Source organism: Mirounga leonina, unplaced genomic scaffold (assembly GCF_011800145.1).
Source record: "Mirounga leonina isolate KUSES-001 unplaced genomic scaffold, KU_Mleo_1.0 Mir_357, whole genome shotgun sequence".
Lineage (NCBI taxonomy): Eukaryota > Metazoa > Chordata > Mammalia > Carnivora > Phocidae > Mirounga > Mirounga leonina.
Window position 1 is genome coordinate 8,423,436 of NW_023270702.1, and position 22,287 is coordinate 8,445,722.

A 22,287-nucleotide genomic window follows, 5' to 3' on the forward strand; every position below is an offset into this window, starting at 1 on the left:
TTATGACATAGAATCTCTTCTATTGTTGGACAGGTAAAATGTTACTGGATATTATTACAGGATATTCTGTTTCTGTAGCTAATACTTTTTCTGTTTCTCTCTGAAGCTTGCATGTCCAAGTACTCTGCAGGGTGCATCTATTATTACCCGTCTTTCCATTATACTCATAATCCTTCACAAGCAGAAAAGTTACAAAAAGACTTAAAACGGTATCTCACAAGAAAAATTGGATTTGAAGCGGTTATGAGAATAAGATGTACGAAAGGTATGAAATTATAAAAATTAGGCTTTATATTACATACTTTTGTCAAAATTAATTACCCATGACTACCTGAAATGATCCTTCATCATGAAAGACTTCCTGCCTGATCCAGTTAGCTATGAGCTGTTTTAAATATATGTAGTTATTGAATAATCATTGCCCAGTTTTTAAGTAATTTGAATAAATGAGCAAAAATAATGTTTGCTTTATTAGGAAGAACTTTAAGAGAAAGCCATATTGGAGGTGATTTTAGAAGAAGTAGAGGAGTAGGGAAGGTTGTAAATGAAAATTGTATGATGAATGATCTTTGCCTTCCTAATCATTCAATTTGTCTTCAGTTTACCTCAGTTTTATGTGAGTGTTTGCTGGAGGGAATCTCCTCTCTAATTTTAATTCTTAAATGAGTTGTACAGTAACCGTCATTTGTTTCATTTTGTATATTAGATCTTCATCTGACTTCAGATCACATATGAGAAAATATAAGATCAGTTATCAATACAAGTTAAATGTCTACTCTCCCTTTTATACAACCTGCATTTTTTTTTTTTCCTGAACTGGTATTTTAGAACCTCTGCTGACACCCTAGTCCTACTCCCCAGTTATCCTTTTGATTCAATATCAGAGGCCGGTATTACTTCAAAAAGTAGCTTTAGCCTGAGGTAAAGATACTTCTTTTACTTCATCTTTTATAACAGGTTTTCTTTCTCCTAGGTCTTTCAATGCACACTTTTCACGGAAACTTCTTTGTCCGTTCCACTGATCTGTTATCCCTTGCCAACATCAATCCTGATGCTGGATTTGCAGTACAACTGTCAATCGAAGAAAATTTGACAGATACGTCCTTAGTGTGCTTTCAGACAGCCCTATTATATACATCAAGCAAAGGTAATGTTAACAGATAGGAAATACAATCAGCAATAGTTTTCCCCTCCTTTTACATGCTAGGGGAAATGAGAAAGAATGAACGAACATACAGTGGGAGATAAATGGAATTTGCATTAGTTAATCAAATATATGTTCTGTTTTTGTTTTGTTTTTTTAACTCATTTTGAATCTTTAATATCTTTTTTGACTCGTGGAAGTCATGTATTCTCAGGATCATGTGTGTCTGGTAAACTCATGCTAAATCCAGCTACGTCATCCTTAGCATTATTTTTTGCCCCATGAAATAAAAAATTCCACATAGCACATAAGGCCCACTTTAGTTATTTGACAGTCAAGTTTTCTGACATTTTACTGTGTTGGATATAATTTAGAATGATTGATATTAAAATAAAAACCAGAACCTAATTTTCAGCTACATACAAAATACAGTATATGTTCATAGTCTACAGATTTGGAGAGCATTTTGATTTTCTTTAAAACATGTTACTTGTAAAACTTTGTTTTTACATTTCAGAATCCTGTGCGTGGTTTAATCCAATCAAAATAGTAATTTGAATAATGTTTTGGCCTGTTTGCTTGATTTCTCTTTTGGCCCAATGTGTTTTTGCAATGACGTTGCTTCATCATTTCATATAGGTGAGCGGAGAATTAGAGTACACACGCTCTGTTTGCCAGTAGTAAGTTCACTAGCAGATGTGTATGCGGGAGTGGATGTACAGGCTGCCGTCTGCCTTCTGGCAAACATGGGTGAGTAAAAATGTGAAGGAACAGGTGAAATGTATTTTTCTATCCTAAAAACTGAAACCTGGGTATTGTTTTTACCCTAGAAATCCCTTACTTAGAAGGTATATATATATATATATGTTTTGCATTTTCATTTACAGCAGTGTGAATTGGACTGTTCTTATATTTCTCATTAATTCCTTAGTTTAAAAATCTTCTGGGGGATTCATAATCACTAAAAGTTGGTAACAACCCAAATGTCCTTCAACTGGTAAATGTATGAACAAACTATGGTATATCCATACAATGGAAAGACAACTCAGTAATAAAAAGAAATAAATTATTGATTCCAACAGACGTGGATGATTCTCAACAGGCTTTATGCTAAATGAAAAGAGCTAAGCTTCAAAAAGACTACATACATACATTCATATGACATTCTGGGAAAGGGAAAGTTATAGGGATGAAGAACAAACAGATCATTGATTATCAGGGTTAAAGATAGTGAGAAGATTTTACCACAAAGGAGCAACACCAGTGGATATTTTTGGGGTAATGGAATTGTTACGCATTTTGATTGTGGTAGTGATTATATGGCTGTGTGTTTGACATATAATAACCATACAGTTATACCCAAAAACGTAAATTTTATTGTGTGTAAGTTAAAAAAAAAAAATGTTTTGGGGGATCAATATAACACTGAATGTTTTGTTTGGAGTGAATTTTCCTTTTGCGCATGAAACGAACCTTATTTTTCATGTAGTCCTAGAGAAAAATAGTCATTATTACTCATTTTGGGGAAGAAATTGTAATAGCATTTACTAAAGCATCCCAATTTTTAATTATTTTATATCAATATTTTAAATTCAGTATGTTATAACTGTTCTTCAATATTCTTTTATTTTTACTACTTGGGCACATCTGTAGGCTATCTCTAGCTTAATAAAATATGGACTTAGAAGAAAATAAGTTTCACACTGATACCTGGCTCCTCAGTGTCTCTCTGAGAACCTGTGTTCAATTGCCCTCCTTTTTTTGTTGACTTGGGAATGCTTTGACAAGATTTCAGAAGATCACAAGGGATAACTCGGATTGCAGAACTTACATTGTTTAAGCAGAAAAAAAAGTGATACTTTTTACATGTGACTTCTACTGGAGGAATGGCAACATCCCTAGAGCTTTCTCAGATGTAAATGGTTGATATACATTCTCTAATATCAGTAGCAATTAAGTGGTTTTAGATGCAAAGAGACTAAGACAAAAAGATCCACAACAATCTGGATCTGTTCTGCTTGTGAGAATTATGCGGATGTACTTCGCAAAAAATTGTGTGATGAGCAGACACTTGCAAAATGAAAGGGCAAGTGAAATGTTATTTTCTATCCTAAAAACAGAATTTTTGTTGGTTTCTTAAATAATGCGTTTAAATTTTATCCCTTATAGCATTCATTGGAATCTAGTGGTTAAATACATTTTCATTTTGATTGCTTTATAGCTGTTGATCGATCCATCTCATCAAGCCTATCGGATGCAAGAGATGCCTTAGTGAATGCTGTGGTGGATTCGTTGTCTGCATATGGCTCAACGGTCTCAAATTTACAGCACTCTGCACTGATAGCACCCAGCTCCCTCAAGCTCTTTCCCCTCTATGTTTTGGCCCTTCTCAAACAGGTAGCTCTCTGTCTACACTGTTACATCTCATATATGTATCATATACATTTCATACATTCTCAGTACATAGATGGAAGAAATGAAATCCAGGTTTTCTGGGGTTTTTAATATTTAGATAATTTTGCAGCTTAACGCTGTTTTGAAAAACAGTAGATCAGTAGAAAATTAAAGTATATAAAAACACACAACTCTGGTGAAACCATATGCTCTCTTTAATATGTGGGAGCAGCTTGAATAATGGTGTGCTTATAGCGCACTCTTAGTATATATGAGCTTCTGGAAAGAGACTCTAAGGAAAGGATTTACTGTCCATCGAACATCTTTCCAAGTCTCAGGCACTGTAATACTTGTTATATATGCATCATCTTATATAATCTTCTCAGCAGCCCAGAGAGGTATTTTTTTCTGTTTTTCTCACGATGATATAACTTTGAGAAGCTGAATAACGAGCTCACATATCTACCTATTGAATGTCAGAGCTGGGAATTTAATCCAAGTCTGTTTTGAAGGCCATGCTTTTTCCATGACTGTGATGGTATATATATTTGTTTTGATATTTATCTGTGTTTATGTTTTATTTGAAAAATATGTAAATTTTTTCTTGTAGAAAGCATTTAGAACCGGTACAAGCACACGCCTGGATGATCGTGTATATGCCATGTGTCAGATAAAGTGTCAGCCACTTGTTCATCTAATGAAAATGATTCATCCCAACTTATACAGGATAGACAGATTGACAGATGAGGTATAATTTTTTTCATGTATTTGAAACTTTTTAATTTAAATATATTTGAGTGTCTTGATTCTACAGCTAAGGTGCTGATGTATTCGTAACAATATTTTACATCTGCTTTTTCCCTATGATAGTAATAATACATTAAATAAGGACACTAGCTATGAATTTGGTTGAATAATAGAACTATCAGATACTATCTGTGGTTATAGAGTTTTCAAAATGGAAAGTTATTCACCTTGAGGTTTGGTTATAATATTTATTACAAAGCTAAGTTGTAGAGTGGATATCTCCATTTAGATTTTGTAGATACTGACTGTTCCTGTTATGATCAGAGTACAATTTTTATTTTTGTTGGTTTTTTTTAAATATTTTTTTTATTTATTAGAGAGACAGGGGGAGTGTGCACAAGTGGGGGGAGGGGCAGAGGGAAGAGCAGGGAACCTGATGCCGGGCTCCATCCTGGGACTTCTGGATCATGACCTGAGCCAAAGGCAAAGGCTTTACAAGATTGAGCCATCCAAATGTCCTATTTTTGTTTTTAACTCCAGTGTAATTAATGTATAACATTATATATTAGTTTCAGGTGTACAATATAGTGCTTCAGTAATTCTATACACTACTCAGTGATCATCATGATCAATGTATTCTTGATCCCCTTTACCCACCCCTCACCCACCTCTGGTAACCACCAGTTTGTTCTCTATAGTTAAGTCTGGTTTTTGGTTTTTCTCTTTTTGTGTGTGTGTGTTCATTTGTTTTGTTCTTAAATTCCACATACATGTAAAATCATACAGTACTTGTCTTTCTCTGACTTACTTCACTTAGCATTATACCATCTACATCCGTCCATGGTGTGGCAAGATTTCATTCCTTTTTATGGCTGAGTAACATTCCTGTGTGTGTGTGTGTGTGTGTACACACACACATACCACTTTTTCTTTATCCATTCATCTGTTGATGGATACTTGGATTGCCACCATACTTGGGTTATTGTAAATAATGCTCCAGTAAACATAGGGGTGCATATATCTTTTTGAATTAGTGTTTTTGTATTCTTTGGGTAAATACATAGTAGTGGAATTAATGGATCATATGGTAATTCTGTTTTTAATTTTTTGAGGAACCTCCGTATAGTTTTCCACAATGGCTGCACCGGTTTGCATTCCCACCAGTAGTGCATGAGGGTTCTTTTCTCCTCCACATTCTTGCCAACATTTGTTGTTTCTTATGTTTATTTTAGCCATTCTGACAGGTGTGAGGTGGTATATCTCATTGTGATTTCGAATTGCATTTCCCTGATGATGAGTGATGTTGAGCATCTTTTCATGTGTCAGTTGGCCATCTGGATATCTTTGGAGAACTGTCTGTTCATGTCTTATGCCCATTTTTTAATTGGATTATTTGGGTATTTTTGTTGTTGAATTGTATAAGTTCTTTATATATTTTGGGTATTAAACCTTATTGGATATATCATTTGTAAATGTCTTCTCCCATTCAGTAGGTTGTCTTTTTGTTTTGTTGATTGTTTCCTTTGCTATGCAGAAGCTTTTTATTTTGATGTAGTCCCAATGATTTATTTTTGTTTTCATTTCCCTCACCTTAGGAAACCTTCTGGAAAGATGTTGCTATGGACAGTGTCAGAGAAATTACTGCCTGTGCTCTCTTCTAGGAGTTTTACAGTTTCAGATCACATATTTAGGTTCTTAATCCATTCTGAGTTTATTTTTGTGTACATTGTATGAAAGTGATCCAATTTCATTCTTTTGCATGTTGCTGTCCAGTTTTCTCAACATCATTTGTTGAGGAGCCTGTCCTTTCCCATTACATATTCTTGTCTCCTTTGTCAAAGATTAATTGAGCAAATAATCATGAGTTTATTTCTGGGCTCTCTATTCCATTCCACTGATCTATGTGTCTGTTTTTGTGCCAGTACCATACTATTTTGATTACTGTAGCTTTGTAGTATATCTTGAAATCTGGGATTGTTTTTTCAAGATTGCTTTAGCTATTTGGGGTTGTCTCTGGTTCCATACACATTTTAGGATTATTTGTTTTATTTCTCTGAAAAATACTGTTGTTGTTTTGATAGGGATTACATTAAATCTGCAGATTGCTTTGGGTAGTATGGACATTTTAACAATATTTGTTCTCCCAGTCCATGAACATGGAATATCTTTCCATTTGTTTGTGTCATCTTCCAATTTCTTTCACTAATGTGTTCAGGAGTTTTCAGAGTACAGGTCTTTCACATCCTTGGTTAATTTATTCCTAGGTATTTTATTAGTTTGGGTGCAATTGTAAATGGGATTGTTTTCTTAATTTCTCTTTCTGCTACTTCATTATTAGTGTATAGAAACGCAATGGATTTCTGTATATTGATTTTATGTCCTGCAACCTTAGTGGATTCATTTATCAGTTCTAGAATGTTTTGGTGGAGTCTTTAGGGTTTTCTGTATAGAGTATCGTGTCATCTGCAAGTAGCAAAAGTTTTACTTCTTCCTTACCAATTTGGGTGGCTTTTATTTTTGTTGTTGCCATCTGATTGCTGTGGGTAGGACTTCCAGTACTATGCTGAATAAAAGTGGTAGGAGTGGACATCCTTGTCTTGTTGCTAATCTTAGGGGGAAAGCTCTCAGTTTTTCACCATTAAGTATGATGTTAGCTGTGGGTTTTTCATATATGGCTCTTATTATGTTGAGGTATGTTCTCTCTGATCCAAGTGCAATTTTGATTATATTATAAACCAAATCTGGTGTCCAACAGTTATTTTTAATATGCAAATATGTAGTGCCTTTTCTTCCTTGAGTTAAAACTACTCTTTGGAATCTTCTGTATTTTGTTATTCGAGAAATGTAAAAAAGTAGCTTGCTTTGCCGCAGATTCAATAATGATACTTTTAACATACCCGATCCCAGAAGGGAAGGAAGTGGACAGATCATTTTACATATTCATGTTTTTATCTTTGTTTTTTAAAGATTTTATTTATTTATTTTAGAGAGAGAGAGCATGCACAAGCAGGGGGAGGGGCAGAGGGATAGGGAGAGGGAGAGAACTCAAACAGACTCAGCGCTTATTAGCTCGTGCCAGATGCAGAGCCCAACACAGGGCCCGATCTCATGACTCTGAGATCACCACTTGAGCTGAAACCAAGAGTCAGATACTTAACGGACTGAGCCGCCCAGGCACTCCATCATGTTAATATCTTTGTAATTTGAATACATTTGAGTGTCTTGATTCTATAGTCAAGGTGGTAATGTATTATCAGTAATTTTTTGCATCTTACAAAATTCTTGTGTCATATTTCAGTATTTCATAAAGAGCTAGTAGCCATTATGTTCCAGACTGTGATGATAGCTATATAAGCTCAATCCATCTCTTTTTTTTTTTCAGGGTGCAATACATGTTAATGACAGGGTTGTACCTCAGCCACCTCTTCAAAAATTGTCTGCAGAAAAACTGACAAGAGAAGGTGCTTTCCTTATGGACTGTGGCTCTGTAAGCACCCTCTACTGATAAAGTTTAACACTGTTCCAGCTGGCAAAAGGAGAAACACATACAGGGTCCAGCTTTATGACCATAGATCAGATAGTGAAAGGTGAAATTAGGAATGGAGAGGCAATAAAATAAATTGGTACCTGGCACAAGAGGTCAATTTACTTTAGACTTTTCTAGTTGGATATCATTTTATCATCATGGATTATTTATTGTCATGGATTATGTATACTTGATAGAAAAGTAAAGAGATAAGTTCTGTCTTCAAGGATTTTACCATCTAGAATCATAAAATTCAGAGGAACCTCAGGAGTCTATCAGTTTCAACTTCTATCCTTTGTCTAAAATGCCATTAACGATTAGAAGTTTAGGAGAAGTCACTGGGCAGGATGGTGGTGAAGGGTATCAGAATGGTTGAGATGAATTTCATAAATGATACCTTCTGAGCAGGAAGAGGGTGGATGAGGGAGAGCCCATTAGTTAAAATACTCAGACAGGATTGAAAAAGTGGATAGGAAATACAGTGAGTCAGTTATCCTGGCTAAAGCACTACCTTCTTATGGGAAAAAAAGTAAGGAAGATGGTAAAATGTATTTTATGGGAATTCTTGAAATTCAAGAAGATGTGAGCCACTCTAAATTCCTGGATATAGATCCCAAATGTACCAATTACAGGTTTCCTTTTTACTTTTATGTTTGTTCCTACTTAATTGAGACCATATACTTTACCTCTTTTATGCTTGATATTTTGAGAAAATTATCTATAATAGGTTTCAGATTAGGAAGTTTTAATATTTTGTTGTTTTTTTTCATTTTAGGTTTTTTACATTTGGATTGGAAAAAGCTGTGACAATAACTTCATTGAGGATGTACTTGGGTATCCTAATTTTGCATCAATACCACAGAAAATGGTCAGTGGCTTTTATAGTTTTAAGTTTTGTATGCTTGTTTGTTTAAAATTTTTAGTAAGATAAAATTCACACATAGTTCACCATTTTAATTATCATAAAGTATATAATGTGGTACAACAATCACAGTATCTTAATTTCAAGCATTTCTATTACCCCAGAAAGAACCAGTATTCCAAATTCTCCCCTCCTGCTTTCCCCTAGCAACCACTAATTCACCTTCTGTCTCTCTGGATTTGCCATTTCGTATATATGGAATCACATAATATGTGGCCTTTTGTGTTTGTTTTTTCACTTCTCACAATGTTTTCAAAGTTCATCCATATTGTAGCATGTATGAATACTCCATTCTTTTTTATGACTAAATAATAATTACATGGTTATGCTACATTTTTAAATCTAGTCATTCATTCATGGACATTGGGTAGTTTTCACTTTGGGGCTATTGTGAATAGTTTAGTATGAACAATTTATGTGCAAGTGTTTGTGTGAGCACGTTTTCAGTTCTCTTGGGTATATAGCTAGGAGTAGAATTGCTGGGTCATATGTTAAGCTCTGTGTTTAACTCTTTGAGGAACTGCCAAACTGTTTTCCAACAACTTTAATGTCTGATTTAAATTATTTTGTTGATAATAAACATAATTTTTTCAGTGGGCCTTTACTGTATGTATATTAACCAATACCAAAGAAATATGATTCTGAAAACAGTTCTCTATATTTAAATAATAGGAAAGGCCTACTTTATCATTGGGTATTATAAATATGTCCTTCCTCCTAAAATTAATTTAAAGTCAGTGTACTTTTTATCACATTCTGCTATTGTTTGATTTTTTTTTTTAATTTGACACGTTAATTCCAGAATTCAATTCTAAGACTCAGCAAATGAAATTAATAAGGAAAAGTTTGAAAAGAGGGAATAAAGTCAGCAAAGGGGAAAAGCATATGAAAAAGAAGTTCTAAATAAAATCATAAACTTTATTTTAAACTCTAGTTATTTAAACACTATGATACTGGCATAATAAACATACCCGCAGAACAAAATGGAGGTCAGAAATGGATCTAATTCATGAAAAATAGGATGTGGTAAAGATTGTATTTAAAGAAAAAGAATACTAGAAAAATAATTTTTATTATATTAAAATGGGTAAGGCCTTTGTAAGTTAGTGATGGAAAAGATTAATAAATCTTAAAAAACAAAACATTTCTGTGTGGTAAAATAAAGCAAAAGACAACAAAATCAGAAGATTATCTGTAGCTCAGGACTGAAAAAAGGCTAATTTTTCTAGTATAAAAAGTTGTCTTACAAATCTTTAAGAAAAAGACACCCTGGTCCCCTCAGAAAAAAAAGGAAAAGAAAAATGGGCAAAGGATTTGAATAGGCAATTTACAGGGAGGAAATACAGTAGTAGCCATATGAAACAATGTTCAGCCTCACTCATAATTAAGAAAACAAAATAAAATAACAGTAAATAAAGCTTTTCTATTTAATTTTTTTTTTTTTTTTACATACTCTATACCTTGAGTTAGTTTACTATTTGGCTTTGGAAACAACCTCATATAAATTCATACACAAAAATATATATTTTGTAATATATATTTATTTATTAAATTTATAAAATGTATTTATAAAAACATATAAGAATAGACTCTTTAGCTCTTTTAAAAATAATCTTGCATATAGTTTTTAAATTTATTTACGCATCCACACTGTTCTTTAAATTTCCTTGCCCTTAAATTTTTAATTTTTTATTTTGATTCCAGTTAGTTAACATAGAGTGTTATATTAATTTCAGATGTACGGTATAGTGATTCAACACTTCCATATATCACCCTGTGCTCATCACAAGTGCACTCCTTAACCCCCATCACCTATTTAACCTCCCCCCACCCTCGCCGCTGGTAACCATCAGTTGTTCTCTATAGTTAAAAGTCTCTTTCTTGGTTTCCCTCCCTCTCTCTCTTTTGCTTGTTTGTTTTGTTTCTTAAATTCCACAGAAGAGTGAAATCATGTGGTATTTGTCTTTCTCTGATTATTTTGCTTAGCATTATACTCTCTAGCTCCATCCATGTTGTTGGAAATGGCAAGATTTCATTCTTTTTTATGGCTGAGTAATATTCGAGTGTGTGGTTTAGCGGGAATGAATCATGATTTAGTTCTAATATTGCTACAGTGTGTGAGAAAGGAAGTAATTTTTGGATTATATTACTTTTACCAGACACATCTTCCAGAGCTAGATACACTTTCATCAGAAAGGGCGAGATCCTTTATAACTTGGCTTAGAGACAACAGACCATTAAGCCCAGTTCTTCACGTGGTAAAGTAAGTACTTCTGTAACTTAATTATGAAATTGTTTTATCCTGTTCAGTCTGTGTGAAATTGCTTGTCTTCAGAGCAAACTTTAAATAATATTATAAAAACGTATTCTAATAGAAGAATGCTGTTAATTGATTAATATCCCATGTTCCGGCCGCCTGGGTGGCTCAGTTGGTTAGGCGACTGCCTTCGGCTCAGGTCATGATCCTGGAGGCCCGGGATCGAGTCCCGCATCGGGCTCCCTGCTCGGCGGGGAGTCTGCTTCTCCCTCTGACCCTCCTCCCTCTCATGCTCTCTGTCTCTCATTCTCTCTGTCTCAAATAAATAAATAAAATCTTAAAAAAAAAAAAAAAAAATCCCGTGTTCCATTTTCCTAAAGCCCCCACGTATTAGTAGTTTTTTTAATGTATAATTACTCTTTATAATAACATGCATTTTTAGATAAATACCCTTTTTTTCTATTTCAGAGATGAGAGTCCTGCCAAAATGGAATTTTTTCAACATTTGATTGAAGACCGAACAGAAGCCGCATTCTCTTATTATGAATTTTTGCTTCACATTCAGCAGCAGATTTGTAAGTGAAGTAGAATAAAGTTTGAATAAGAAGAAAAAGACCCATAGCGTAGGTAAAGCATCATCTGTCAGAGAAGCACGTAGGATATTTGAAATGAAGGCATTTGCTGTTACAAGACACAATGCATAGCATAGCACCCGGAGGCTTTGGCAGAAGGTAAAGGGGAAGAAAGAACCTGACAGCCTGAATTAATGGTAATGATGATGCTCTTTCACCGAGGCTCTTTTGAGTTGGTTTCTACACATTTCCAGTAGCGCAGCAGTACAATGCTCCGTCCGTTGCAAGCCAGCACATTTGTGTAGCTCTGTGGAATGATACGTCATAATGTCAAATTAGATCAGTCCCCTTTTCTGATAATTAATATAACATTTCTGGACTTGAACTCTGACAAGAGATGCCAAGAGGCAGTGGCACCGTGTTACTTGTTTATATGAACTACTTTTTAACAAGGAATGATTTGTATTCATGAATTCAATATTTTCCCTGTAAAAACAGTAGCATTTCAGTACATGAACTATAGAAAAATACATATATATAATGTACATAAATGTTACATTTGTAAAGAAAATGTAAAAATGTAACTACAAAATATGAATTGCTTAAACTGTGCTGCATTGTTGGATGACAACCCTTTTTGTCACAGTTAGAGAATGAGGTTGACTAACGCGTATTATGAATTGAGTCCACAAAAGAAATACAAAACTCTTTGTAATTCTGTTAAATCTTTTATGTGGATTTATTTATGATCAGCCTACTAATTAAAAATATTTTGCTTGACAATATTTGGTGTTTTTTTCTGTGTGGGGAGGGTTGGTGTTACTTTCACATATTGAGTTTACTACTTGAATTTAGTAGTATTTGAATCCGTTCGTTTTTATTTGTGGACATTACCAAGTACTCGTTCTGTTTGTATTCTAAAAAACCAGTGTCACTTTTAAAATACATATGAGTATTGACTAGGTATAATCTTAATTTGTCTTTCTCAGTTAAATTAGGCATTTTTTTCTGTACATTCATAGCAAGAAAATTTTCATGACATATGTGACTATTCTATTTAATTGACTGTTAAGATTACCATCTTGAATTTTGAGAGTGATTTTATTCTAATGAAAAAAATCTCTTATTTGCTAACAGCATATTTACTATAAAAACTATTAATGATCTGTTAGATTGTGGAGTGGAATTCTGTTTTATAGCTACGGAAGTCCCATCAATTAACTCTGAAAGGAAAAAGGTTCTTGGTGTGTGTAGTGAGTGATTTTTTTTTACTGGTTTTGTGTTTGGTGGCTCTCTTTTCTTTAGATAAAAATAAAAGTACTCTCTCACATTCCCTGATGGAAATGAGAGGTGAAATGACTCACCCTAAATGACGTTACGAATTAATGACAGAACTAATAGTAAAAGCCAGATGTTCTCCCCACCCACCACCTCCTCCCATCCCACCCTCACCCCCAGGACTGTACTTGTCTCTACACCACGCTGCCTCCAGCAAGAGTGGACTTACTGAACACTAGGAAGAACTACAGTACTCTTAAGGACAACTAAATACTGTAATTTTTATAGCAAAAAGTATCATGTTTCTATCTTAAGAAAGACAAAAATCTTTTGTCTGGATATTTTTTTCATTCAATAAATATTTGTAGGCACTTAATACTTGTCAGACTTTGTTCTAGGCACAAAACTTTCATAGAGCTTACAGTTTTGAGTAATGGGGTGGAGGGCTGCGAAAAGACAATATATGTCAGGCGTAATGACTGCTACAAAGAAAAATAAAGCTGGATAAGGGAATCAGGAATGCCATTTTTTATAGTAACTAGGGAAGGCCCTTCTGGAAAGGTGACAGCTGAGCAGAGACGTAAACCCACATGGATATCTGGAAGAAGAGGCATCGAAGTGGTAGGCGAGTGTGGAAATTACCTTCAGATTGCTCCTGTTTTCTCTGTACAAAAAGCAGCAGTGTTACCAGCTGAGAAAGGGGAAAAGTAGAAGAGGTTTCAAAAATAGTTGCCCAGGGGAGTGAGCGATTGAATTGACTAGTGGCAAGTAGTAGGATTGTCAGGCAGCACTGAGGACCCATCTTAGGATATGAGTCATGAACTTTAAGTGAAACCATTTAGCTTAGCTGTGCCTCTTTCCTCTAGCCACATTCAACTACGCGGTGGGGATGGTTGGATTTCAGCAGGGTTGGTACCAGGGAATTGAGAACGCATACAAGGAAGGGACCCATTTAAAGGAGAAGCACACAAATGGGGGATAGATAGAGAAAAGGAAGTGGGCTTAGTAGTTTATAGGTCCTGTTGAGGTCAAAGGGCTGTTAGAATATGGACACCAGAAGGAATGAGCTGGAAAGATAAGAAGTGGTGTTAGTGTTTGAGATGCTTGAAATTGAGATTTGAAGGAAGTTTAGATTTTGATAATGGCAAGACGTAGGGTCTGTCTGTGGGAGTGGGTGATTGAGGTGGTGTAAAAGATCACAGGAGGTAAGGAGGTCGAAACTTGAATCCAGGGTTTTAGATGGACCATTCATTTGACTATTAAAATTTCCAGGGGGCGCCTGGGTGGCTCAATCGGTTAAGCGTCTGCCTTCGGCTCAGGTCGTGATCCCAGGGTCCTGGGATCGAGCCCTGTATCGGGCTCCCTGCTCAGTGGGGAATGTGCTTCTCCCTCTGCCACTCCCTCTGCTTGTGTTCCCTCTCTTGCTGTGTCTCTCTCTGTGTCAAATAAATAAATAAAATTTTCTAAAATATAAATAAATAAAATTTCCAAGAAAAATGACAAGTAATGGTTGTAGAGAGATGGGGACTGTAAATAAGGGAACAGAGGATATTGTCTGGCATAATGGCATGAGCTCAGAGGACCTGGGGTAGGCAAGGAGAAAGGATAATCTGGATGTCCACAAATGAGCTGAGGGGTGCCTACCTGGTTTGAGAAACAGATGCCTCTTGAAAGGTTTGTAAGGAAGTCATGTTCTCAGAACCCAGCCAAGTTTGTTAGAAGTGTAGAGAGTGACATCAACAGGAATAGAGACATGATGGGTTAATCCTCATGGGAGATGGAAAATCAGTTCTCTTTACCTCCTCACGGGATGAGTCTCTGGCCACTTGTTTTGTGAAGCAGAGGCTGATGATAGGAACGGGCGTGCTTCCCAGGAGTTCTGTGAGCCCCTTTTGATTGAAGCTGTCATTAAAGTCAGAGGTTCTTACTTTTGTAGTGGGAATGGAAAGAGAATTTCCTGGGAGAGCTTTTTCGATATATACATCTATTCTGCCTCAAATCATATTCACCACCTGGGTAGGAGGTTGACTGGAGAGATGTATTTTTTTTTTATTTTATTTATTTGACAGAGAGAGACACAGCGAGAGAGGGAACACAAGCAGGGGGAGTGGGAGAGGGAGAAGCAGCCTTCCCGCTGAGCAAGGAGCCTGATGATCATGACCTGAGCCGAAGGCAGATGCTTAACCGACTGAGCCACCCAGGCGCCCCAAGAGATGTATTTTAAAAGAGTATCATACTGAGTGATACGAAAAATTTCCTAATCCCCGATTAAAACCATTGTGGAATAGGAACATATAATTTAATTTATAGAGATGTTGTTTACATGCTACTTTTATGGAGTACTTCTATTGAACAAAGCAAGTGTAGTCCACAAATCAGTGGGAAAGGATTCTATTTTTTATTTATATATTAGTGTATATGTGTGTGCAAAAAACTCTTTGAAAGCTGTGGATAGGAATTTATTGTGATCAACTCATGAGGCTATGACATGTATGTATTGATTAGCAACATGTAATACTAAGAAAGCTGTGAGTCCTCTATTCAAATTAACTTTTGAAGACATTAAAAATGCTTTCAAAGCCAAAAAAAGAAAAAAAGGGGGGCACCTGGGTGGCTCAGATGGTTAAGCGTCTGCCTTCGGCTCAGGTCATGATCCCAGGGTCCTGGGATCGAGTCCCACATCAGGCTCCCTGATCCTTGGGAGCCTGCTCCTCCCTCTGCCTCTCTCTCTCTCTCTCTCTCTGTCTCTCATGAATAAATAAATAAAATCTTAAAAAAAAAAAAGGAAAAAAAGAAAACTAACAAAGCTGAAAACAACACTGCAGATACTATCTAAGTGGAATCACTGATAAGTGAAAGAAGAGTTCAAGAGAGGAAAAGAGCACTTAAGCTTTGCCGTATGAGACAGAGACCTCCTGAAAAATAAAAGTGGTAGGTAGGCATTTTATGATTCACTCATTTTTTAGCCCTGAATTCAGAGATCGAATCTGTATCAACCAGAAAATTGGGTCTCCTCTTCACTTCTGCCTTATAATACCTACGAGACACGGCACTTGACATAAAACCAGTGGACAGGAAGGGTATGTGTGCACGGCTTGCGGGAGGAAGGTCCTGTGACTTGGGGACACAGAAGCTATTAATTCATTCCCTTCTGATAGGTCACGAGCTAATCCAAAAGTGAAAGCCATTTCTTTAGTTTCCATTAGTAAACAATGCATAGTTACGTAGATTTTCATGTCCATCTGGAGGCCAAAAAGCATTACTTATTAGTAACCACTAAGTTGTTAAAGATTGCTAAAATTTGTATTCACTCATTTGTGAATAAACCAATGTTATTAGAGTTACTTGAGACTCTACTGCTCTCCTAAGAAACTTGGTTCCCATGCAAGTTTCATAATTTTGCAAAAACTCCCCAAAGTGGAGATACTGCTCCACAGAGAGCCTGTCCGACAACTATCAGAAACCACCCTCCAACCAGGACTCAGGCATTTCCTTACGAGTGTATCATCACTGTTGGGAGATGTTCATGGTTTTTGCTGCTATTTTTGCTTTTCATATACCTTTATTTTAGTTTGGTAGCCATGTAGGTTGTTGATAAATTTGATTAGTGTGTAGTGATGTCTATATATTTATTTTTACACTCTAATTTTCTAGTTTTCTATAACTACATTTTTAAGTATATTTTTGGTACATAATAGACATAAAATGATTATACTGTCATTGCTAAGACAGAAATATGTATAACCTACACCTCTACCTAGCTTGCAACACTTTATTGATGATACGACTAGTATATATGTGCTACTTTAAATAATTGGTAAATGGAAGGAGAGTAAGCACAGTATAATAGGTTCTTTTAAAATTAATAGCCTGTGGCTTTATAATATTAAATCACATGCTTAAGCTTTTCTTTAGAAAGAAATAATATGAAATCCTCGTATGTTCCTCTCAATTCTTTATTACATAGAAAGTTACTTTAAGGCACAATTGTATCTTGGTTTTTTAGTACTTATCCCACCTCACATGACCCTGAGTCCTTATCCCAGGACAGGCTATGTAACAGGAACACATTTATCCAATTAAATAACTGGAAAACTGATTTGCCTTTCTTACAATGGAGTCATTTCACAATGACCCATGAGAAAGCCATAGAACACTGTACCAGCTTGGAAAGCCACTTCCGTTTTTTTATGGCATTTTTTTTCTGTATTCCAGTTTCTTTCAAATCTCTTGCTCCTTCGGGACTTACGTCCTATGACTTGCATAGGAACAATAGGAAATGCCTGTTACCTATTGAAAGTTGAGTAGTCTGAAGATACTGTGCCCCTAGACTATCTCCCATTAATTATCAGAAACTGATAAGTAATTATTTGCTGAGTCGAGAAATAACAGGCAGAAATGAAGGAATAAGTTGTGAAGCAAGAAGGGTCAAAGCTTGAAGGGGCGTTCTTTAATAACTAGGATCCAGAGGTCTGTGTCCCCAAGCAATAAGGGGTCTGAAAGGGTGTTTTTCCCCAAAATGTAGTGAAGCTAAATTGTCTTTGTAGAACTTAACGGCAACTTTTGGGTCATCCTCAGGGAAGGAATGGGAACAAAATTGGACTGGAGAGTGGGTGGGAACCAGGAGGAGAACTCTGAAAGGGAAAGAAGACTGATGGTACGTCATAGGAGCTGCCCTTGATGTTCACGTCCAGGCTTTGCACATGCTGCTCCCCTTATTTGGAAAACCTAGTTTAAGTTTTGGGTTTTTTTTTTTTTTTTTTTTTTTATTCATGAGAGATAGAGAGGCAGAGGCAGAGGGAGAAGCAGGCTCCCCGCCGAACAGGGAGCCCGATGCGGGACTCGATCCCAGGACCCTGGGATCATGACCTGAGCTGAAGGCAGACGCTTAACCGACTGAGCCACCCAGGTGTCCCGGAAAACCTAGTTTAGATCCCCGCCCCGTGAGTCCCCAGCCCTCGTTCTGCTGTCTCTGTCATAGGCCCCGTCATACCGTGTTGTCCTCGACGTCCCCCCTTAAACGAAGGCAGCTGTGTTGTCTGAGCGCCCACGCACCCCCTCCAGGCCTGGCACATCGTAGGCATGCAGTAAGTATGGAATCAATGTTAAATGATTCCACCTTGGAGATGAGTTGAAAACCTGGAAACAAAAGTAAAGAAACAAGGGTCTGGGAGAAAGAGGAAACCTACTACACAATGCTAGGTAGAAACGGAAGGCAAGTCTGCGAGAGAGAATGGGCGTCGTGCCAGAGGAGGGTGCAAGCCCCATGAAAATTCAGGAGGGCTCCACTCTGAGGTTTCCGGAGGCTCAGTGGGCTGGAGCTCGTTGCCAGATTCCCTCCAAAACAGAAGACAAGTGTCACCTTCCACAACACCATGTACAACACTTGAGGTGTTGGGGGGCTCTTGGAAGCGACATAACCTACACTCCAGGGCGCTGCTCTGACCCATTTACCAAGTAACTGGTAAGGCCGAGTGTCCGCAGTTAGAGCAGGAGACGGCTCCACGCCGACGCAGGCCGCCGTGCAAACTGTGCAAGCCGTGCAAGCCGCTCTGCCGCTTCAGCTGGATTGACCTGCAGAGCCCACTGGAGTGTCTACGGCAAATACAAATGCCATGCGCAGGCTCAGGGGGGAATTACCTCTCGAGGGCCTGGGAGCAGCTGTATCTTCCGCAAAAAAAAAATTTATTTTTTTCTTTTTGAGAACAGCTCCTAGATTGCTGCCGGGCTGTCTACTGCCAGAGACCCAGTGCCCCTGTGATCCCAGCTGACCAGGGTGAACTGGGCAGCAAGGCTGGCGTGCCCGGCTGCAGTCTGCTGTTAAAGGCAGAGCGTGTGTAAGGCACCAGGCTCTGCTGGGCTGGTAGGTGGCGTGTGCAGGTGGCTCAGACTCAGGGCGGCTGGTCCTCACTTCCCAGCTAGGGCCGCAGGAGGTATTTCCCTAGGGCCGTTTAACCAAGGAAGAAAAAAAATCAGAACCTGGCCCCAACTGGACAGCTATAGTGCTCGTCTAGTGGTGAAGGGAAATCCTCTTTGTGGGCAGATTTCAAGCTGTGCATTTGTCTACACTGAGATGGCCAGGAGACGTAGGTCTAGACAGCTTCCCAGGCAGTAGCTATTGGCTAGTTAAATGGTAAGGGACTTGGAAGGAACAAGGTTGGAAATTGATGACAAACAGGTTTGGAGAACAGGTACGTGGATAGACTTCACACAGAGTGAGAAGCTATTTGTATCCATCCCATATGAATGTACACCAAAGGGCATCTGCAGCAAAAATTGTCGCCCTCAATCAGGTGAACAAAGTGACCCGTCTGTGAATGTCAGCCTTTTCCTTAGCCACCCCAGTATTTGGCTCAGTGGCCCATGTGCAAAGTTGCCCTACCTGCGAGAACAGAAGCGATGTGTGGGCTAAATAAATGGCTACCACTACTGTATTCCTAACCTGTTTTCAGCTGAGACCTACTTCGAGTTCTCAGTGTGGCATCATTTCTTGGGAAACAAAGCCACCAGCCACTAGCAAGATGATGACACTGGACCTTTCCGTCATGGAGTAATTTGTCATCGTTAGAACAGATACATACCCTGAGTATGGCTTTGCCTGCCCTGCCTGCAGTGTTTCTGTCTACACCACCGTCTGTGGGCTTACGAAGGGCCTTCATCATTACCATGGGACCTCCACAGCATTGCCTCTGATCAGATAACCCATCCCATGGCAAAAGAAGTATGGCAACGAGAATTCCCTGGTCTTCCACAACCTGTCACCTCAGAGAGCAGTTGGCCTGAGAGAAAAGTGGACTGCCCTACCAAAGACTCAGTTACAGGGACTGCCGGTGTATATGCTACGTCACAAGACGTAGTATATGCTTTACGTCTGCAACCCAGATTTTTCTCTCATAGCCAGAACACACAGCTCTGAGAGTCGAGATTGGAAGTGAGCGCATTGCCTCTTAGCCTATTCACAGAATTTTGGGGTCTTCGTTCCCAAAGGCAAGATACTCCCACTGGGGGGGACACAATAATGTCCGCACTAAATTGAAAGTTAGGACTACCATCTGGCCATTTTGGCTTCTTATACCAACAGCCAGAAGGGGACCGATTCTGACTTGTGATGAGGAACAAATTTGCTGCTATGTAATGGGGCAGGGAGGACTATACCTGGGACCTTTAGGATTTTCCAGAGTGCCTCTTAATATTTCTATGTTCAATTCTAGAAGTTAATGTAATATTACAGGAACTTGTTTTAAAAAAGGGTGAGGGGGCACCTGGGTGGCTCAGTCGTTAATCGTCTGGCTTCGGCTCCGGTCATGATCCCGGGGTCCTGGGATCAAGCCCTGCGTCGGGCTCCCTGCTCAGCGGGGAAGCCTGCTTCTCCCTCTCCCATTCCCCCTGCTTGTGTTCCCTCTCTCGCTGTGTCTCTCTCTATCAAATAAATAAATAAAATCTTTAAAAAAAAAAAGGGTGAGGAGGTCATTGATGACCCAAACTCTTCAGAAGTTAAGGTATCTGTCTCCCACTAGGTAAAGAATGCCAGCTAGCATTCTAAACTGTGCTGAATAGAAATTGGAAAATGATCTGAGAGGTATAGTGCAAACAAACTTGACAGTGAAAAAGAACTCAATTCTAGCCCTGGATCTGTCACATTATATTAGAACAACTATAGTGGAAAAAATAGGGTTTGAGAGCCAAACAGAACAAAATTTGAATTCTAGTCTCTCTGGTAGCTGTGTGACGGGGCAAGTCCTGGAACTTTTCTGAGCCTTGTCATCCCTACTAGAGATAATTCTGTGCTAAGAATCTTGTGAGAATTATATGGTACGAATGTGTAGTTTTTTGTGTAACACCTGGACATAGTAGATAGCGTTAACCCTTGAACAATAGTGGGTTTGAACTGTGTGAGTCCGTTTATATGCATATTTTTTCTTTTTCTTTTTCTTCTTTTTTTTACTTTTATAAAATCAAGTTTTTAGTTCCTTTAAGTTCCTTTTTTTTAATTTTTATTTAAATTCTAGTTAGTTAATATATAGTATAATATTGGTTTCAGAAGTAGAATTTAGTGATTCATCACATACAACACCTAGTGCTCATCACAAGTGCCCTCCGTAATCCCCATCATCCATTTAGCCCATCCCCCACCCACCTCCCTCGAGCAACCCTCAGTTTGTTCGCTATATTTAAGAGTCTCTTATGGTTTGTCTCCTTCTCTCTTTTTTTTTCCCTTCCCCTGCGTTCATCTGTTTTGTTTCTTAAATTCCACATATGAATGAAATCATATGGCACGTGTCTTTCTCTGACTGACTTATTTCACTTAGCATAATACACTCTAGCTCCATCCATGTCATTGCAAATGGCAAGATTTCATTCTTTCTGATGCTGCAGAATATTCCAGTGTGTGTGTGTGTGTGTGTGTGTGTGGTTTTGTGTTGGGGGGGTGTGGGTGTGTATACACCACCTCTTCTTTATCCATTCATCAGTCAATGGACATTTGGACTCTCTCCATAATTTGGCTATTATTGATAATGCTGCTATAAACATCAGGGTGCATGTATCCCTCTGAATTAGTATTTTTTGTATCCTTTGGGTAAATACCTAGTAGTACAATTGCTAGGTCCTAGGGTAGTTCTATTTTTAACTTTTGGAGGAACGTCCATACTGTTTTCCACAGTGGCTGCACCAGCTTGCATTCCCACCAGCAGTGTAAGAGGGTCCCCTTTCTCCACATTCTTACCAGCATCTGTTGTTCCCTGTGTTGTTAATTTTAGCCATTCTGACAGTGGTGAGAGCTGGTATCTCATCATGGTTTTGATTTGTTTTTCCCTGATGGTGAGTGATGCCGAGCATCTTTTCATGTGTCTGTTGGCCATCTGGACGTCTTCCTTGGAAAAATGTCTGTTCATATCTTCTGCCCATTTCTTAACTGGATTATTTGTAGGTTTTTTGGGTGTTGAGTTTGAGAAGTTCTTTATAGATTTTGGATACTAACCGTTTATCAGATAGGTCATTTGCAAATATCTTATCCCATCCCAGGGGTTGCCTTTTAGTTTTGTTGAGTGTTTCTTTCACTGTGCAGAAGCTTTTTATCCTGATGAAGTCTCAATAGTTCATTTTCGCTTTTGTTTCCCTTGCCTCTGGAGATGTGTCTAGCAGGAAGTTGCTGCAGTCGAAGCCAAAGAGGTTGCTGCCTGTGTTCTCCTCTAGGATTTTGATGGATTCCTGTCTCACATTTAGGCCTTTCATCCATTTTGAATTTATTTTTGTGTATGGTGTAAGAAAGTGATCCAGTTTCATTCATTGGTGCATTTGTAAATGGTATTGATTCCTTCATTTTCTGCTTCTTCATTATTGGGATATAGAAATACAACAGATTTCTGTTCATTCATTTTATATCCTACGACTTTGTTGAATTCGTGTATCAGTTCTAGCAACTTTGTGTTGGAGTCTTGGATTTTT

The 22,287-nt window shown here is 37.8% G+C and overlaps 1 protein-coding gene across 4 annotated transcripts in view; it reads left to right on the forward strand.

The window, feature by feature from the left end:
• SEC24B (SEC24 homolog B, COPII coat complex component) overlaps window positions 1-13,216 on the forward strand; it is an 88,025-nt gene extending 74,809 nt beyond the window's left edge. For all 4 annotated transcript variants that reach the window (XM_035030259.1, XM_035030260.1, XM_035030262.1 and 1 more), the window contains 9 exons: window positions 107-265; window positions 974-1,147; window positions 1,784-1,894; window positions 3,366-3,541; window positions 4,149-4,286; window positions 7,668-7,772; window positions 8,587-8,679; window positions 10,893-10,996; window positions 11,459-13,216. In XM_035030259.1, coding sequence (XP_034886150.1) covers window positions 107-265; window positions 974-1,147; window positions 1,784-1,894; window positions 3,366-3,541; window positions 4,149-4,286; window positions 7,668-7,772; window positions 8,587-8,679; window positions 10,893-10,996; window positions 11,459-11,573 — 1,175 coding nt within the window. In that variant the 3' untranslated portion in view covers window positions 11,574-13,216. The remainder of the gene's footprint in view (window positions 1-106; window positions 266-973; window positions 1,148-1,783; window positions 1,895-3,365; window positions 3,542-4,148; window positions 4,287-7,667; window positions 7,773-8,586; window positions 8,680-10,892; window positions 10,997-11,458) is intronic.
• Window positions 13,217-22,287: the final 9,071 nt, after the last annotated feature.